Source organism: Meleagris gallopavo, chromosome 8, assembly GCF_905368555.1.
Source record: "Meleagris gallopavo chromosome 8, MGAL_WU_HG_1.1, whole genome shotgun sequence".
NCBI lineage: Eukaryota > Metazoa > Chordata > Aves > Galliformes > Phasianidae > Meleagris > Meleagris gallopavo.
In genome coordinates this window covers 24,597,305-24,618,538 of record NC_139411.1, presented here as the reverse complement: position 1 = coordinate 24,618,538, position 21,234 = coordinate 24,597,305, and the positions used below count along the sequence as shown (strand labels likewise).

The window sequence follows — 21,234 nt, the reverse complement described above, 5'->3', positions numbered from 1 at the left end:
AGACATTTGTTTGTTTTGCTTGTTTTATACCGATGCAGTTAAACTGACTTTTCTCTGTAGAGCGTCGCAGAAGCAGCCTGCCCCTCAAAGAATGGGAAATGTTGCTTGATACATATCTGTTCCCCTCCAGTTAATAGGAATTTAATTTGATAATCCTATGTTGTCACTCCTGTCTACACCCTGCTGAAGTGCGTCGGTCTTTTGCAACCATTCCAGGTTAGCTAGCTTCCTGGGTCACAAAATGGCTGATAAGTTTTGATGGGAGTCTGTGCTGCTTTATATACCCATTTAATAAAAAAAGAGAAATACTCAGGCTGCCAGTCAACGTCTGTATGTATGCATGTATGATAGGAATAAGTTTGTTGATACCCCTGAGTCGTATCCTAACAGAGCCTTTAGGTGAATACAGCATTTCACTTGATTAGATTCTTTTCTTCCACTTCTCTTTGTGTGTACCCACCAGTGTTTTGTTGTTAAAGCATTTCTATGTGCCCATCTGTTATTGCATAGCATTTATGTTGTCTACTAACATTGAGGTTAACTACAAAATGGCATAAGAAATAACAGATTGTAGCTGAACAGACAGGAGGACAAGCTATTACTAATTTAGAACAGGACAATGGGAGTAAGACATTACAATGGCTCCTTCTATCACTTGCATATTTGTTCATCTGCAAAAAACATTTTTCCAAGTCTTCCTTGCAACATTTCTGTTGTTTGTTATAGATGTTGGCAGAAGTGCAAATGTATGACATTACCTGTTAATAAGCAAAACGTGAATGCAAAATAAGAGATTTGAAGTAAGACAAGGCTTACAGTTCTAATTTGTAATAGACCTTCAGCATCACTTTGTCTGTACCGTTGTGAGGCTGTTTAATAATCTCCAAACAAGTTTCGTGGGTCAAATTTTCTTCATTTTCATCCTTCTTTGAAGGGTCCCATTTTTAAATCATTTACTGGCTTAGAGATGCATTCCTTCATTTAAAATACATTTTTTCCTAACTCGGTAGGTCAAACTTAATCCTCACCTTTAATTATGAATGTTTATTAGCCTAAAATTCCCAAGAACGCCTTATGTTTGGTGTAGACCATGGCAGAAAGTGGGCCAATGAGCTGGACAAGGTGACCAAAGTGAGCCAGCACGACTGTGTTCAACCTTCTGCTGCAGTTTCTGCACCTGAACACCAGAATGTCTCTGAAATATTCAGTAACAGACATAGCTATTGCAGTATTCTCCTGCTAGGTCTACTGAAGAAATAGCTGGGCTAGTTTACATGCTCTCCTGGGAGAGGTGACCTTATAAAGGCAAAGATCAGTCAGTGGGTGAGAACTTTGCATTAATCTTCTAACTAACAAAGGTCACATGCAAAGGTCATGGGTGCATACGTTTTTTAGAAGGGAGCAAGGAAAAAGACCACAGGCCAGTTGTTACGCAAAAGCAAAAGACAAGCTAATTCTTTAATAAACTTCATGAATAGAAAAGCTCAGCTTTAGTGCAAATCCTCATCTTGGTGGAATTTGTTTTAATGGATAAAAGTCCAAGCTGCTCCTGCCTGGCATTATTCCCGTACTGACTGCAAAATCTGAAATCCTAGAAACATAGCATGAATCAGCTATAGGTGTGGAACATGATTGTAAAATCTAATCCTCATGTTGCTCCTTGACAAAACCAACCAACCAAACAAACAAACAAAAAAACCACGGTACTATTAATGGTAGACATTAAGTTCTTTAAATATCTTTGTGAATTTGGCTGGTTGTACTAGTTTTGGGCTCATTATCTAAATTTCGTGGTTATTAAAACATAATTCAGACAAGCATGAGGTGCATAATATAAGTACAAACCTGCTGCTGATGGTTGATCTTCATTCTAGTCAGATGTTGAGCGTAAATGTCATGGAAACTTTGCACAATCTTATTTGTTCACTTCTTTTGTCAACCCAAAATGTGTAGTCAGTATCTCTGTTGGCAATTTTCATATCAGAAATGTATTATTTTCCCTTCAAACAATGAAAAAACATTGCTTTTAAAGAAATAAAGTATGTGTCCATACTATCTGCTAGTCTGTGTATATAAAACCACAGAAATTGTAGTTGAAATGCTTATATAGTGGTTTTTTTTTGTTTTTTTTTAGAATAGCATTACTTTTTTTCACAGAAAACTGAACTCTAATTTCACTGAACAATCAACTGAAACAGCTTCATTGCAGTGTGATGAGAAAAGACTCTTATCATAAAAGAATTTGGTCTAAGGCTGGAGTATACAATGAGTTGATAACTATAGTCTCTTGCTGTCTGCTGTTTGGCATTTCTGACTATCATTATCTTCTATACACAGAATTTAGCATTTCTTATTGTGCGTGTTTATTTTAAAGTGCTTTGGGAAGATGCTGGTTTAATTTTTCCTAATCTAATTTAAATGCAGATTGTTAGTACTCACATGATGCTGTGTGTATACAATTAAGTATCATTATATACTGCATGAATCATTCAAAAAACTCTGGAGATCCATTCCACTATGTAAAGTATGACTTGCATTGAAGAACTGCCAAGTGGCTTGCGGTTTTGTGATTAAGTGTTCTTACTTATGAAATTTCTCTTTGAATTATAGGTCAACAGATTATGGGACAACGTATGAGAAATTGAATGATAAAGTTGGTCTGAAGACGATTTTGAGCTACTTATATGTTTGTCCAACAAACAAACGAAAGGTAGGTGGTAATGAGGTTTGCTCATTTTGACTGTGTCCTTGTAATCCTCTTTTTGTCAATATCTGTTACTATTAAATGTCTGGAATTTCTCTGTCTCTCCATCCTTGAAAAAATATGTAATGATAGCAAAATGTGTCAGTTTACACCAGCTGTAGCACCTGTCAATGTACTTCGGAGAATACATTTAGGGAAAATACATGTGTCCAATTGTTTGCTTATCTTCAGCCTGCTGATCATTTATTCTGAAAGTGACAGAGGCGCGTTAAAATGACAGAAATGCATCTACAGTGGCCAGATTAACATCATTTCTTTTAAGTGCTTCCAACAGGGGAACCAAGCAGGATTTGACAAAATCCTGCAGAGAAAATATCTTCCGAAGCCCAGAAGGTTTTAATCATGGAAGCACCCAGCTGAGAAACAATTTACTAAGAATTTATAATGCTGACATTCATAAATAGAAGCTGATGCTTTCTCTGGTGTATGTTTGACAATTTTTTTTGTAATTTGCAGGTATGCAAAAGGAGATGATGAAAAAGTTTATAATGATGATGAAAACTTGTATTCTTATATGTAGATATACTAGAAAAAGTGATATTGTTTAAAGGCTCCTTCTCTTGTATGTTAGCTGTCATATTTGATGTAGGCAGTTATTACCACAGGTGTTTTCATGTGGACATTAAAAAAAAAAAAAAGCTTAATTCTTCCTGAAATTACAAGTTATTTTATTTCTGACTTCCTCAGCTTTTGGTCCAGAAAAAAGGAAAAAAAAGGGAGGGACAAAAATCAAAACCAGAGTGTCATTAAATAAATGTCAATGGTGACATTATTATCCTTTCATCTTGTTAGCTGTGAAACTGTGCACCCTCTGTGTGGAAGACCTAGCTCCAGCTCTTTTCTCTGCCAAGGGTGTTATGAACCTGGCTCTTGTCCTTTTCCCTCTTTGCTTTCTTAGTGCATGGTTTGAATTGTTCCAGGCAGAACTGAATTGCTTCAGAAGAAATTCCTAGTGAAGACTCATTTACAATGGAGGCTGTGTATGTTTGGGCAGCTAAGGTCACCATTTCTGCTGCTTTCATCGTACTGAAACATTTATGTATTCGTTCAGAGAGAATATGAAAGAAAAAAGGAGCTGCTAGAGGGGACAGTGCCTAGCTTTATTCTCTCATAGATCATGTTTAACTCTTCATTGAAAAGAAACTGACACTTCTAGGCATTGAGTCATTTGACCTGTTAAGTAATTGACCCTAGGATGAAACAAATCATATTCTAGCACTTCCCACTTTTCTCCAATTGACAGTACCTGTGATGGAGTTCGTATCTTATCCTCTACTCACTTGTACTGTGAGCATGTCCATAACCAAGGATTATTTGTCTGATGTTCAAGGACATTTTTCTTTCCACTGATAAAACTGTTTCCAAATACCAGCGCATAAAACTAGAGCGCACTTCTGAGATCATACATTCTACTTCTTTGCTACAGGCAACTGCCTCATATGGTCTTAACGAGACACCTGTCAAGGGCTATCTTGAAAGTATTCTGAGTAATGGCTTGTAGCTCTGGCATTCCAGTTGTTACCTGTTCTGATAAATTTAGTTTTTGCTGAAGAAAAGAAAGAGTTGGCTACCTCATACTGTTGTGTGCCACATGGTCAATTCCTCATAGCTACTTACATGGTTATTATTAACAAGATTGGAAAAAGGTGAAGGGGTGGGGAGATAAATAATCTTTATAACAAGAAACAAAAATAGGTTCAAGTCTTGGGATGAAATCAACTAAATGTCTGAAATTAGTGAAGAGTTACTGTCTCATTGCAACTGACCCGTAACAAACATGAAACTTCTTTAGATGGTAAAATAACTACATTATCAGATCATTCAAACATCCTTTGAGCTTGAGGTTTGAAAGGTTGGTCTCCTGGTACAAAAACTGTGCTGTGGCAAGTTTGCACATAATCATACTTTATATTTCTTGGGGAGTAATAACAGTGTTCTCCAGAAAAATTAGTAAGTGTTTTAGCTGGGCAAAATCAGCATGATCCCTTAGCTATTGTGTGTAAAAAACTAAGCAGGAGCTAAGAGTTTTGCAAGCATATTAGTCCAACTTAAGTACTCAGTGGCTCCAAAAATCCAAAACCCAGCTGCATCTTCCAACTTCCCTCTTCATACTGCCACTCTTGTTTGTGTAACCATCTGTTGAGTTGGATCAAGGGCGAATGTGCCTGGAAATTAATACCTTTCTAGTTCAAATTGCAAATGGATGAAAGCAAAAAGCTTCCAGGTGAAAAGGTGGAACAGCTCATTCTGGCAAAAGAGTGCACTGAAGTTGGCCTGTAATCAGTATGGGACAGTGCTAGAGGAAAGCTGCTACACCTGGGATAAAAGGACCTTAGTGAAGGTCTAAGATTGAATTGTCCAAACCTTACTGAGCAAGAGGAGAATTATGTCTGCAGGGAGAAATTCTGGAGACTGCCTATTCTGTTGCTGTATAACATCAGATTATTTCTTCAGAAGCATTTAAATATAAGCATTATTTTATTTCATCCCCCATAACTATGAGAGCATGGGGAAAAGAATGTAGAGCTATGCCATGCACACAAAAATATTTCTCAGTGGAAGCAAAAATATTGAGTCAGTTGGGGTCTTTATTATACCTGCTGGCAATCAGAAGGGAGAATTTACAGCTTTTGTCACCAAGAACATTGTTAGCTAATATCTCTGGATCCCCAGACCTAAGTTTTTTCTTTTCTGAATTTCTGACAATGCTGTCAGAAACTCTAGCTATTCTGAAACTGTCATCTCGTTTCACTAACATGGGCCAAGTAGTCAACTGCAGACCTTATTTCATTAGAAGATGGAACTGCTCTAAAGTCCTTGATTTCTACAATACACATACTGTGTGCATGAAAGGTTTATGCACTGCTGTTCTTAATACTGCACAAACACTGACAGTGCTTTCCCCAAATATGTTATGTGAGGTAAATGATTCTGCTCAGACTGTACCTGCGGCCTTCAATGCTCTTTGTTCCACAGTGCTTTCCTTTGCAGAGAGAGACTTCCTCAGTAATAGAAAATAGTACATTTATTATCTTGCAGATATTGGACAAAATACCTTGCTAATATGATCTATGTGGGACCAACATGTGCTTAACTTACTGCTGTTGACTTTTTATTATAATAAAATAAATATCCTTTTAGCACTTAATTAGCTTTTAAGAATAGTCCCTTTGAAAAAGAAGGTAAATTTGTACTGTGCTAACTCGAGGAATTGCTTGCAGTGATGAAACCAAGTGTATCCTGTACTTGTCTGTTCTGTGCAAAGAGAAGCAGTTAGAACAATGAAGTGTTGAACGCATGTAATTGGTTTTTTTTCAAATAATTAATAAGTTCATGAATTTGTGATGAATTTCACTTTCTGGAAAAGAACAAATGATGACGTATTAAATTGTTTTGTTATAGTTTATTTTCTCTGGTCTACCTAGGAAAAAAACTGTATCTATAGACATATAGGATTTGCAGGACTTCTCACTATCTCTGAATGCCAATTTCTTTTTAAAAACTTCCGTATTCCATATTTTTGTCTCCTTATTTCACAAAAATTAAATCCTTTAACCAGACGCTGTAAGCAATGTCATGTTACAAAGGGGAAAGGGAGTCTCAAAATAAGAATGAGAAAAAATTCAGATACTGTTTAGAACTTAAACCACTGAACCGTTGCTGTTACTTGTTACTTTTCTGAATTGTGGTATTTTCTTTAGGAAATAGCAGAAAATCGTAAGTAATATATTGATGTGTAAGCTCTATCAATAGAAGAGATGGAAACCCTGTTTCTCAGTATTTTCTACTTTCACTAAATTACTGCACTACCTGACTCTATGACTGATGACACAGATCAGGGAAGAAAAAATCATAACGCATGGATCTTGCCAAAGACTGGGTGCCTATTTGAGTATTTGTCAACAAGTCTACAGAAGAGAGAATCTCCAACATACAATAAATCCCTCAGCTTATGTATGTCAACATTGGTTTATTTGTTAGGTGCATACAGGCTTTTCTGAAGGAATGCAGAATGATTTAAAGGTTTCTACGTGAGGCAGTAGTGTTTTTAAATAGTACACTGATAGGTTAAAAACTAAAATAAACTAGAAATCCATGTTGATATCTTGAAAATCTTGCAAAATTTTGGCATTCACTTTCCTACAAACTCACACACACTAAGTTTTATGGTCTTTATGAAAAACCTTTCACGTAGGTTGCTTTCAAGCATTGCAATGGAAATCATAGCTGTGGAAATAAAAGCAGATGTGGGACGTGGTGGTGACTTTAAAATTAATTCTCTAGAGCTTTTCTTTGACTCAAAGTGTTGTTTGCTAATTTAGACAGTTTTGTTGTGTACAGTGAACTGCGCTTTTTGCAGAGCCAGTATTTGCAACTCATTCATTCCTTGTACTTTCAAACTCTTTGTGGTGGTGTATCTTCAGTTAATAAAATACTGGATGATAGTATCTGCAAGCAACTTTATACTATTTGTAGAATGTCTGGTCCATCAAACATCTCCTAGGGGTTGAATTTTTGTGCTAGGTTTTTTGTTGTTTTTTTTTTTCTCTCCCTCCCCTTCTTTCTACAGACCTGCCTTGAATTTTCCCTTTATTCCTCCAACTGTTTGGATAACTGCTGTGTGCAGTACAGTGTCTTTTTTTTTTTTTTACACTCTAAAGATGAATGGATTACAGATGCCTTCTTCTTCTTTTATATTTAGTGGTTGTGATTAGCACCTCTATCACAGCATGTTAAGCACCATCCTGTTGTGTGTGTAGCTCAAAGATAACGGCTATTTATTGTAAATATAATTGCATGGGTTTCAGTTCTGGCTCGATCCCTAACTGCTTCAAATTCGTTTCTATTAATGAGTTTTAAATGAAAGGAAACCAAAGTGGTGGAGGCCCAGCCTTCTGTCCTTTCTAGCATGTGGTGTATGTGCAGAGGGGAGAACAGTTGGTAAATCTTTCTATCTGTCAATCAAGAAAGGAGATTTACTGACATTAGCCCCAGTGGGAATGCTTGGATGCTGCTTTATGTCCTGTTTCAGGAATGTAAAGTACATTGTTGTATAAAGGTTGTGACCCAGAGCTATGTGCTTTTTGCTGGCCTCTTCTAAGCCTTGGGGAAAATGTCTTTGTCCGTAGAGATGAACAGTTCCATCTGATGTTGCTATTTTCTAGGTGCTGTTAGAATCAGATTCGGATCAAAATCCTCTCCCTGACTTGTTTCTAGAAGCTTTCAGAAGTCTGATGTGATGGCAAGACTTGATTTTTACACTCAAGAAAATACAGTTCTTTCCAATTGTGTCCTCCTTGTAGGCTTCTATAAATCTTAGCGGGGACACTTCCAGCTCCTGTCAGAGAGGTTAGAGCTCGGCATATCTCTAAGTGCACCTCACTGCTGACTGATCCGGTTCCTATGGCTGTCAAGGGATGGCGTCCTTAACAAATTAGGTGCAATAGGAGACCCTAGGTCTACAGTCAATCAGTCATGCCAATAGTCCAATGTGCTTTTGTAGTGTGCTCTTACAGTGATAAAATCAATTGTTCTGTCACTCTCCATTTTTTTCATGTGGAAGGAAAGGTCCTCGTTAGCTGCAGGCTGTGAGTACAACCTTCAAAGAGATAGTCATAAGAGATCTAAAAAGGCATTGCCTCATGGATGTGAAAGTTTTATTTTTTTAATGATGTATTCCACAAGATATTACAAGGAGACGTTTGAGAAAGACTTTTTCTTAAATTGAAATGGGAGGAACCACCTTGTTCCATGTACTTCAAGTATTTTGCCGAATGAGACTTCAATTTTATCAAATTTTTATGTATTGAGTAAAACCAATATAGCATAGGAAGGTATATGTAGAAGCCCCTCTACACTATGACCACAGATGATGTTTGGTTGCTGTATTTTTTACTTAAGAAAAAATGTTTCGGAGGGAAGAAGGACTCAAAAATGCATTGAGTGGGAATCATATATTGCTTTTGCTGATCTGTTAGGCTGTTGTGATTAGATAGCAATACATTTGCCTTTCTTCCAGTGGGCTTCTTATGGAAGAACATAAGGATTCTTTTCATTTTCATCTTTTCTGCAAGTACAGTTATCTCATTCAAGAATTATGGCTTAAGATTTCATGAGCTAGTCAGAAAGAGCTGAAATCCCGAATTTACATCGGTGATCTTGGACTGCAGGAGCAGTTCGGTAGGTTTATGATAAGACGGTATTACATGTAGCAGATCACTACTTATAGTGAGTAGGGATGGCTCACCACTAAATTAAGATTTTTTTTTTCATATTTCATTTAATTTTTCAGTGCTTTTAATTAAGTTAACACAAATACTTTTGTGTGAACTATTGGTGATTACTACAAAGTTATAACAATATAAAGGTATAACAATGCATGCATTTTTCACTTCAGCTTGTAATGCTTTCGGATTCAAGAGTAATGCTTCTGCACTTACACTGCATCTACTTGTGTGCACTTGTTGACTGAGAATAGACTTGATTTCTATTTCAGAAGGTTGTCTTTTGTTTCCCTCATGAAAACAAGGACAAAGTAAAAATATTTTTTTGTTCTTAGTTTAGAAAGGTAGATTGTTCTTCATAATTTTAATGATCGGTGAAACTTCACTGAATTTAGCGAATATCTGTAAAGCAGTAGTGACAGAAAAGCTGGTCCTGTGTTACTAGCCTTCGTTACTGAGTTCACAGGATGCCAGTAATTAACAAGCAACCTCATTTGTATTAACAAAGTGAAGGCAGAGTGTCATCTTCTAAAGTGAATATTCTGACTTTTGAAGCGTCTGGCAGCATTCACTACCAAACTTTGTGATTCATGCCTGCAGTATTTGACAGCTCTCACAATAGCCATTACAAGCAAAGCCCTTGCCATTATTCTACATCCGTATCTCTTCTTGGATATGAAGTGAAATCAAAGCCCATTTATTCTTCTGCTTCTCTTGTAAGGCTATCAAAAATAGTGACAGTTTTGACATTTTCCCACTTAAAGTTGTACTACGGTATGACGTATCTCACAGAAGTCTCCAAGGACATACTGAGTGTTGAAATTAATGATAGGAAAGTATGAGCCACAGAATTCAGCTTTAGAGCTAAAATTCACTCAGACTCTGCTGTCTACAAACTGGACATTTAAAACTTATGCAAGGTAATCTGTTGTTAAATGTCTCAATTTTTGTTCTTTTTCAGTTCCTCAGTGATTTTCCAGATATTCTGGAACAGATGATAGTTCTTTTGGGAACAGAAGATATACTCCAGCAGCTTAGATGACAGAGAAATACAGTTAGCTGCAGCTCACGTATCTAAATACAACACAGATATGTCCTATTATCAAACGTGTAGCTCCATGCATTTCTATAACAGCTGTTTAAACCAGGGAAAAGTCAGGTAGCCTAGCACCTATTTATTTGTTTCCTATGAAAAACTAGCCCCAAGCAGGTAAAAGTCAGCTTGTTCAGAGTTCCGCGAAGTTTCACTAAAAATCTATATGGTAGGATTGTTTTCATTTACCTTCTGAACTTTAAGCCATTAAAGATACACACCTAAATCTCACTTCTGTATCATTTCACTCTGTGTTCTTGTTTGAATATATTTGTTTGTTCGTGAAATATTAAAATTACCTTATGATTTCAGAAGTTGAGCTTAAAGGAAAAAAATACTGTGATATTGTGATATAATTGTGTAATGACTGGTATGTTGGGGTTCGAAAGTGATAATAGTAGCAAATACGTGAATATTCACCACAGGAGCACTGAATTCAACCCTCCTGCCAGGCCTGCAACAAATTCATATGTAGTATTTGTTAATTAGCAGATAGTGTAATCTGTAGAGTGTATTAGCCAGCAGATTGTAATTGCTTACCCCTTCTGCAGTCTAGGTACATTGTTATGGTGAAATGAGTGACTAAATTATTGTGTATTTGAGTGTTACGCCTTCTGTCTAGCTGTACTTGGAGTACAAGGAGAAGAAAGTGAAAAAAATAGAGAAAAAGACATTTTTGTGTATGAAGATTCTGATTAACAAATATTGGTAAATATAGTATAAAGGTGTGCTGGTAAAGATTTATGGATGGAATAAGGAAATTGTCTGATTGCTAAAAAAAAAACATAGAATTTAATTTGCATGCAGCAAGCATGGGAATTGGTGAAGAGAACAGTGTGGAAGCAGCCAAGCTTAGAGAAAGTGAGAATAATTCAATATTTGATAAGGTAAAGAAATTGCAAAAATTACAAATGAGCTTTTTCATGTTAGTGCTAACAAGTAATAATGTTAGCCTACTTTTTGTAGGGAGAGAACAATTTCTGAAAGTCAGAAGAGGAGTAAAAGAATCAAAGGTAACACAAAACAGGTGATGCAATGGTTAAAAACAAAATATTATTTTAAATCTATTTTGTTTTTCTTTGAAGTCTTCCTATTCAATCTCTCTACATTTTTTGTTAACAGCAAAAATAAAAAGATAAAGGAAGATAAAAAGATATAGGAAGGGTGTATAAGTTGAAGCACAGGAAAAAAATACAATACTTACTACATGTTATAGAACAGTGGCATAGAGAGGACTTCTGTTTACCAGGACTTGGCTTTCTGATTGGTGTAGATTTCTTATCAAATTCTCATGAAGCCTGTTATCCTGTGGAGGAGTCCAGTCCAAACACAGAGCAAGTACAGTGTTTTGGTGATTTTTCTTAAACTGTCAAGTGTAGTTTGAAGGGGAAAAAAAAAAAAAAAAAAAGGTTGTAGTATACATTCAGAAGGCAAGAAATATTTAAATTAACACACTATTTGATAAGAACAAATCAAATTTACAGTGTGTTCTATATATTGAGCATTTTGCTATTTAGACAGAGAAAAAATTCACGCTGATTGAAAGCATTTATTCATATTCAAACTTTTTATTCTTGCTCACATCATCCAAAGCTCTTCTCTCCTGATTGTCCAAGGCTTTTCTCTCTTGAGGAAATAAATGTTAAATGGAAAATATTTGAGGACTGAAAAGCCAAAATAATTTTGTTTTGAAATGTTTCAACTTTTAAATTCCATATAGATTTACTAACGTGAATGCTAGTGGAACTTAATAATGATACTTATTGTTTCTTAATCACCTTGCTGATTCTTTCGTTCTTTCATTGCTAGAAATCTGCCCTTAACAATCTAAACAGAGTAAGATATTGTGTATAAGACATAAGACATGTATATTTATGCCTTTGTTCTGTGTATGAGTAAAAAGTATTTCTAATCTTCAGTGTAGTCTATCTGGTTTCTTCATCAAAGGAAATAAGGACAATTAGAAAGGAGTTTAGTGGACAGCAAACAGCAATGGAACAATCAGTGCAGAATGTTCCTTTGGGGTCTGGTGCACAGCTTGCCTCTGATTACTTCTATTACTAATGGTAAATAATTAACGTGATAGCACAGCAAACTTGAAGGACAGCAATCTGTGCTCAGTTTTGGCACTTAGGAAAGAAATACAATCTATATCTGTGTGCCCTGCCTAATGGGATGTTTTCAACTCCCAGAAACAAAAGAACAATTGGAGGTGAACCAAAGACAGCAGGACAGCATCTATTAGGGAAGACAGTATAACGTTTTCTCTGTTTGCTTCTTCAGACTCTGTCATTTATGGATTTTTGTGTTAATGGGTAGTTGAGAAGAAATGTTGTTAAACCTAGTTTATAAATGAAAACAATTGTATGTTTCCCTAAATTCAAAAACTAGCTGCAAATATAGGAATTGGAAATAGGATTTTAGTTGGAATCCAAGCCAAAAGAAATGAATTCTCCTAATTCATGTACTTGTGGAATATCTGATCTCCTTCTATTACATTTCTTTATGTCAGGAAATCTCAAAGCTCCTGTCATCCACGCAAGGTTGTAACTCTCATTTGTATTGCTGTGAAAGGTATATTTTCACCAAAACTGAAAAGCAGAAAGGAAAGAAGGAAGCATTATGCAAAGCATGCTTGGAAGAAAAGATGCAGTAGCCTCTTACAAACTGATAGAGAAGTTGAAATCAGTCATCCAGTGTAGCAGGGGGGAAAGTTCACAAATCATCTACCTCACACCTCTGTGTTTTTACAACGGCATACACTGAAATATTGCTTTCTTATCTTGGAAAAAAAAAAAAAAAATCCCACACCTTTTGAAATATTTGCCATTTTGAACCTGGGAGTGGAGACCTGTCTTCCAAATCCTATCCTTTGTTAAGTGTTTCACCACCCTCTTTTAAAAATACCTTCACCACTGTAACTCTTCCATAAGTTCCAGGATACCAAACCTTTCCTTTTGCTACTGTTTCTCGTGTATGTTACTGACATTTATAAGCTCTCACAAGAGCTTTCAGTCAATTACCACCAAAGACTCTCTTTGTTCCAAGGAGATTGGCCTTTCCCCGAGGGCACCAATTAAAATCTATTACTTTTATTCTCATAGCACTTGCTGTAATTGGAGCTCTGGCTCTTTGCCTGGTAGTACTTGTTGGGTTTTTGTCTCATTTATTGCCGAAACTTTACTAAAGATAACAAATGTAAAGATTACAAAAACTATGTGTACTTGGGGGGAAAATATAATTTTAATGAAGCTTTTTAGTTAAATATTTCACTTGCCACCAGGAACGTAAGAAAAATCCAAGGAAAATAATAGATATGTTTCACCTGATGGTATGGCTTTCTTGCTTCTTTCTGTTTTCTTTCTTCAGTTAATACACTCCAATTATTCTGTGGTATGAATTTGCCAGCAAATGTAAGACAAATCTGCTAGGAGCCTTCCTAATATTTCACTATGCTATGAAAATTAAAGGGAGAGTCATGTAGAGCTCTGTATTTGCCAAGCATCTCAATCTTCGAAGGCTGTCCTAACTGTTGTTACTAGTAGTAGGAAAGTTGGTTATTGTTGTTAAAAGTCTACATTACTTGTATCAGTTGAAAACTGTACTAATACTAATAGAAGCAGTTATTTTGAAGATGTCTTTCTGGAGAGCTGGTCAGATATCTATAAGAATAAGGTGGTTTTTTTTTTTTCTTTTTCTAGGAGAGGGGAATTACAGTTTTGCAAAAAAATTGTTCAAGTGTCTGCTGTTTGTTATCTCTTCTTGTTTGTGATCTTTGAGATTGTATCAAACTTTATGCATAAGGGAGTGAGATAAATAAGTGAGATAAATATTTCATCTCTGGTCCAAGGAGGTCCTGTAATACAGGAATGAATTGCTTGTGTACTTTGGTTGGTTTCATCTGTATCATTTATCTTAAGGTTCCCACCTCTTCGGAGAACCATTTTCCATCATCTTCCCTAGAACAAGGATACCAATCACTGGAAATACTGTCAGAATTCTTTATGGCATTCTGGACTTTTAGCACTCTTTTGTTTGCTTGCTTTCTTTTGCCAGTTTGAGAAGGTTGTGTTAGATGTGAATCAGGCTCAAGATTGATTTTTATGTCTAATAAACTTGGGAAAATAAAACTTCACAAACTGGAGGCTGAACTAACTGCACAAGGAAATTTGTCAAGCCTTTCTAGATACTATTTCATATATTATGGGGAAAATAAACTATATAGAAATGCAAAAATAAAAAGTATTTCATAGAAGAATTTGAAATTTCCCTAGAGATAAACTAAAATCCCTACTTTTCTCCTCTCCCCCCCCCCCCCTCCATCAGAAGAGGTAAGTAAAATATTTACACTTAGAAGGCAAGTCCCCAAGGATGACAAGTTTTCTATGCTAGATACCAGTCGGAGGCAGCCATGTTTGCACGATAAGGAGGTAATTTATCTTCTGCACTATTATATGCTTTACTATTATAAATCCAAAGCAATACCAATTAATTGATTCTTTATGTATTGGAGGAAAAAATCCATCTTTATTTGTTGTAGGGATCATTGTAAAATAGGAGGCATTACTTTCAGAGTAGCCCTTGTGATTTCATTTATGTTATGTGAGCAGTGCCTTCACCTTCTATTAGCCTTCCTAACTGGATAACTCAGAGTTTGAATTTTGGCTTAACTTTCATGTTGCTTTCTCTAATTACAAACTACTGCTTTGACAGCTGGGAAAAGCTGTGTGGAACAGTTCTCTGGAAACTATTGCTTTTGAGAACTCTCCCATCCAACCTTCACTGCAGACTGTGACAGGAAATGTTGCTGACTGGGTTAAGAGGGAGACAGCATATACTAGACGTTTGTACTCGGCACTTGAATTATGCCACAATACTAAGACTGATATTCTATTAAAGTGTTCTTAAATGTTTTTGCTGTGTATGTGCCATTTTCCTGTTTCTGCAGACAGCCTGAAAAGTAACTCTGAAATATGTGAATTGTTCTGTACACCTCAATGATGTATTAATTCCAATTCTGGGTTATCAAAATGCCTGTCTTCAGTTTTAGCCTTACCATGAGTGTAGGCATATGCTATTAACTCACTGATGTCACCATATCTAGGCTAATGTTCAGCTCTGATCCTTTTTCTATCTGTTGTGCAGGTCACATTCTAAAATAAAACTTTCCTCTTTCAAGATGGAATTGAAAGGATTAATATTATGGTCGGAATTTAGACAGAAAATGAAAATAATTTTTGCTGTATTTGGTATCCCTTGTAGCCTTGTAACCACCTACTCCAGACAGATGTACATATACCACCATTCCCATAATATCTCTGTTGTTCACACTGTCTAAATAAACAGCAAAAGAAGTTTATGAAAATATTACTTTCTCTCCTAGTATATGATAATGATCAAGCAGTGTATGTTAGCTAGCTATCTGCATGTACTGTGCTTGTTGTGGCAGAGATCGGCAAACCCTAAGACCAGAAAATTATTGCTTTTTAATTGTGTCAACTTGTCTTGTAATTAGGATCATGCCATTCAGATGGTCTGTTCATATTGAAGTAGTGAAATTATGAGTAGAGAGGTAAGAAATGTCTCCGGTAGTGTCAGTTCTGTGAGTGTTCTGGATTCCAACACGTTGACTACTCAGTCGATGTTTCTGTGATATTAGAGCCCCTAAAATCATTATATGCACACATTCATGTATGAGCATGGCTCAATGCCCTTCAAGATCAAAAGACACTTAAAGGGCGAGATTTGCAAACGTGCTGAGTATTCACTAAGGATAAACTCAGGGGGAAAGGAACCAGTTCTTTGAGCCTTCAGATTCCTTTGCTTTCACTGAGGATTGTCTTATTTAATAGTATGCATCAGCCATGAAGTGGTTCTTTGAGAATGCGGTGGTGTTTATAACCGGTACAGGCAAGACCTGCAGGCAACACGAGTTTGGCTTGGTTTTGCATCTTTTGCAAATAGATTTCAATATAAATTACATTTGTACGTCACTAACTTGGAGCACTTCCCTTATTCAGGCTGTTGATATCAGTATTCAAACTAATGGGATTATACTTGGATCTGTAGGAGTCTTACTCCCCAAAACAGTTGGGAGATAACCTAGAGAGATGTAAAGATTTAAAAAAAACCATGGATTTAAGAAATCTCTTTGTATTTCTGTACCTGCTTTCTAACTTACATTTTAACTTTGAAAACGCTGTATTAGTGCTTTGCACTTAGAATTGCGAGCTTTTCACCTTTGCAAAACAGAAATGTGTTTCACTGAGAAATGTTTTGAGTTTCTTTAGGTGTTGAGGTGTTGTGTAAGCACAAACAATTATTATTAATAGTCAATTCGTGTGCATAGTAAAAAATAGGTTCCTACTATAAAATAGGTTATATTATTCAATATATCTAAATTATAGTCGCAGTAAAGCTGCGTATATAGACTCTCTTTGGAATTATATGAATAGGTGCTACAATATACTATATGCTCTTGCAGATTATTGCCTTGTGAGAGATTCACAGTAGAGTAGTGACTTGCACTTGGGATGGGAAAAACATGTCTTTCAGTAAAAAGACATTTCCTAAGCTAGATGAAGTAATATTTTATGAAAACATGAATAAATGAAGCGGATTTGTCAGTAGAAAGCATCATCTTTGCTGCCATGGAGGACAGTTAGAAAAAAAAGCAAAAACCATACAATAAAAACTTGACAGAAGAAAGAAAACCAACAAAAAACTCAAGGCCCCGAACCTTTACGTGATCTGCTTTCCAGTTCTAAGTAGCAGAAGGGCTGTTCTCTCCTTAGACTGCAAAATCTCAGGGAAAAAAAAAAAGAAGTCTCATCTTTTTGAAAAATCCATCCTTAAATGTCATAAAATATCACTCGCTAATCCATCAAATCATTCATGCTGAAGGCTGCTGTGGTCCAGCTTGATTTTAACCTAAATTGAAATTAGCCCACGTTTCTTCATTCTGGGCCATCCCATGTAGGTCCTTTCCCAGGGATAGGGGTGGTCATGATCAGAGATGATGTTCGTGATGCTGCATGTTTAATGAGAAAAGTGATTTTGCAGAAGAGCGGGGGGGGGGGTCAGGCTGATACCCAGCCGGCAGCAACTGCCTTCAGTGTGTATTCCTAATGTGCAAGTTTCATTCTTACTGTTTCATCCTGATACGATGCTTCATCTCACTGATCTGTGGAGAGCTGCGAAGATGAGCTTTTCCCCTGCTTGAACATGTGGAAGAGCATTTTTACCCCTCAGCCTGTGAAAATTTGTAATCATCTCAGTCATTTAACAGATGGGCATGGATTTTTTTTGTCTGTTTCTGGTGCTTTGGCAATGCAAATGAACAATGGGTTTCTCTGAGCTAGACTGACAGTCTTCTGCATGACTGCATAAGAGTATGTCTAATTTTCTTTTGGACTTGTTTCTTTCATGACCCATATTTCTCAAACTGGTAGCATCTGCTTTTCTGCCAGGAAAATCAGTGATGATATCGGGACCCACTCTGCTCTGTGCTGTGAGGGCAGGTGGAAATCTGCAGGCAGGCAGTGCTTGAGGCATTAACAGCATAATGATCACAGAGCAAGCTCAACCTTCATCTCTCACCTGTTTCTTTACTTGCCAACAGCCAACCATGAATAGTTTGGAAAGGAAAGGTGCCACAACATTCACATTTTGTTCTCCAAGTTGGTTACAAGACTTTCACTGACTACTAAGCGTAACCTTTGCTGTGATGAGCACGTGCAGAGTAGGGATTTGTATCTTTTTCCAATTTTTTATTTATTTACTTTGTGTGTGTGCCTGTGAAGTATTGAACTACAACTGGAAATGACTGTTTTACTGGCATTGGAGACATTCTTAAGAGCTACCCACTTTTCTGTTCTTCAGAATACTCTTTATCTTTTGGCTGTGCTTCTTGGAAAGTTACCATGCCACCACCTTTATTCCAAAACCCACTTTTAGTACCAGAGCTCCATGAAGGCATCATAGAGCCTAGTTTAAATTGACTGAATGTAGAGTTGAGGTTATGTCTTTAGCTAGCCTAATAACCATGTACAAGAAATTCCTTTTCTTCACCATTTCCCATTTTCCATATCCCCCTGCATCTTTTTAGTATCCAAGCAAATAGAAATTCAAACATTGAATTTTCGAGATGCAGATGATCTCTGCTCTCCAGATGTCGCTTTGCCAGTTGTGTGTCTGTTCTCTCTTCCTTCTTGGTGGTCTTGGATATTTTTCCTTTGGAAGCAGGGGAGGAACCTTGGCATCACTCAGGGAATGAAGAAAAAGAAAACTTTCTTTGGAGCATCCTACTATTTTTGCTGTTAATGACTAATTTCTGTTCAAAGTCTTGCCAAGAAAAAAATTGTAAGTAAAGAGCTGATATATAGCTCATCTCAATTACATTGTTTCACTGTCATTTTTGAAAGCTTCCCCAAGTAGTAAAGGCTTTTAAAAGGGGTTTTGCAGCCAATGCTGCTGGTACACAGCAAATTGTGCAGCTGTTTAGATAAGCAAGCTGGGGTTGACAGCTCCATAGGGTAAGGACACGTTTGTGAAGTTTGATGGGCTGTGCTCTGGATTTGTTTCAGTATTTATTTTTTTTACAGATGGATTGAGAAAAAGAATTGAAACCTAATAACAAAGGAGGCTTGGGATTGAAAATTGCTCAAAACATTTATAGTCTGTTTTTATGAAAGACTTTTCACTGTCAATTCTTTTTTTGATCAGTGGTTCCCCTCACACACAAATGCATGCAAGCAGATCTGAAAACACCTGGTAGTCAAAATCTCAGCTGGTATGTTAGCTAACAATATGAAGTATTTTACATAATTATATAAATTTGTATGTTGAGGGGTTGCTTCATCTACTCCTGAAACTAGAGTTAATCTTCTTTTTTTTATTATTATTTATTTATTTATTTTTAAGTTTTTATGGAGAGGAAAGGCAAGGAAGATGAAAAGTAAGGCTTTCCCACGGCTGCCCCTGTCTTTGAGAAAGGTGTTCAATGCTAACCTGTTTGGCTTTTCAAAAACTAGGGGAGGGAAATGAGAAGGGAAGGATTTCAAAATTTTTCTTCTGGTGGAGGTAAGAGCTTTCTTTCATAATCATGAATATTTCTAAGAAGGATTGAAATGAAAATTAACGCAAATTTCCTTTCTTATTCCATATGAAAAAACTATTTCTAGGACAGAATGTATTTGGGCCTATTTAACAGCATGTGGTTGAACTACAAAAAATCGTTGTATGAGGAAAGAAGTAAGGAGAAAATCTCTCTCTGCAGCTGCAGGGCAAATTTGGGTAGAGAATGTAATTAGCCAAGCTAAAAAATGTCTGAAAGAGCAGAAATTACAGCATTGTTTCTGAACTGTGTTGTGATAAGTTGAGTGAATGCAAGTGGTCAGCAGAGTAGATTCAAGTGTAGTCTGGTGGCCTGCAATAAAAAAAGAACAATAACAACAACAAAGCTAAATAGGAGGAAAAGTACTTTTTTAGGACAAATGCTAAAATAAATATGTAAGCCACAACCAGGAGATCTGGGGAAGATAAATATATTTTCCAGTCATTCAAAGAGAAGTTTCTTTATTCTTCAGCATTCAGCTAGTAAAACCACTTATCAAGTCTTAAAATTTGTATTTAGATAAGAATTTGCATGTGAGAATCTATTTGAAAACACCCACCAACTTTGGTTCAGATGCAAGAATGTAAAGAAGAAAGGGGAAGTTTTGTATCCACTTTCTCACCATCTTGAGTGGCCTTGCTTCTTAAAATAACAAGAGTGTGTCTATATAAAAACTTAATTTTCAACCCTGATATGTTGCTATTATATATAGCTGGTTTCATGTAATAATGTAAGTTAGACTAACTATAACAAAAGGTAGGAAAGCTGAGTACGATAATAAAGTTTTGGGTGAATATAAGATCAAGATCCATTATAAATGAAAAATTGGGGTGCAAAGAAAAAACTTCTAAATGAAATGGCATAAAAATCTTGGAGGGGAAAAAAAAGAATCCAAGCCTGACCTGAAAATGGTTTACAACCTTTTAAATGCAAATATATCAAAACATTTAACAAGTCATAGATCTAACTTTAATCTCTTTTTCACTGTTTGAAAGTCAGCCACATAGGCTCTTCACTTGGTTAACATTCATTTTATTAGTCTCAGATCTTGATCCAAAATCTACTAATGTCAATAAAAAGACTCACTTTGAATACAAAATGAAAGTATTTTGGTTAGCGTGTCAGAAAAGATTCCTCTCTGTGTCCCATCACTGCGGCACAGAAAGCAAGAGCACAGCAAAATACTCAGCAAGAAGGTAAGATTTTTTTTGTGTCTGGGGACAAACTGGATTTGCAGACAGTGTGCTGTACTTTATCAGATCCTCAAAAGTGTCATTTCTGTAGCATTTAAAACCTCTAAACCTTTGAGATGTTTCAGAGGTTTCCTTGATAGGCATCACTTTTCAGATTTGTACTTCAGTACTATTTGTAGCAATAGCTCATACAGTTAATAAATTAGTTTTATATGCTACTCAGATACCATTGTGGTTTCCCTACCAGACATTGATGTGTGGTCTACTGTATTAAAAAAAAAAAAAAAAAAAAAAAAAAAAGATATACACAAAATGAAATATATGTGAAGTACTTCTGGTAATTTTGTGGTCGACAATGAGGAGACTGTTTGAGAGAGTGACTTCAAGTTCCACTCTCCTATAAGAAACAACATAAACCTACTTGTATTTGCTTGGTTTTCTATTTGTGGTTTTTTTTTTTTTCTTCTTTTTCTTTTTGAAATTTTTTCCAATATGTTGTGCCAAAACATAAATGATAGATTTGTAACAAAAATTAAGGGCATTCACTGGTTGAGGTAACCTCAGAATTCCTTGAGGGAGAAATATCTCTATCTTATTATCACTATTTATGAGTGAGAACATTTTAGGTGCAAAACACCTTCAAGGCTATGAGAGAATTCACATAGTTCAGAGTCAGAAATGATAGCATTTACATTTGCTGAACCTTGTTCAGTATGTTCAGTTCAGAGAATGTAACTAGCTAAAAATGTTTTCATATGAATAGTGCTGGTTATCATCCATGTCATAGTTTATTGCTACAGAATATTGTATGTGTATGGTAGATAATGCTACAATGAATAAATAAA

At 36.1% G+C, this 21,234-nt stretch overlaps 1 protein-coding gene across 2 annotated transcripts in view; it reads left to right on the top strand.

The window, feature by feature from the left end:
* Positions 1–21,234, top strand: part of LOC100544091 (VPS10 domain-containing receptor SorCS1) — a 271,928-nt gene that overhangs the window by 113,790 nt on the left and 136,904 nt on the right. For both annotated transcript variants that reach the window (XM_085229289.1, XM_085229287.1), the window contains exon 3: positions 2,611–2,710. In XM_085229289.1, coding sequence (XP_085085415.1) covers positions 2,611–2,710 — 100 coding nt within the window. The remainder of the gene's footprint in view (positions 1–2,610; positions 2,711–21,234) is intronic.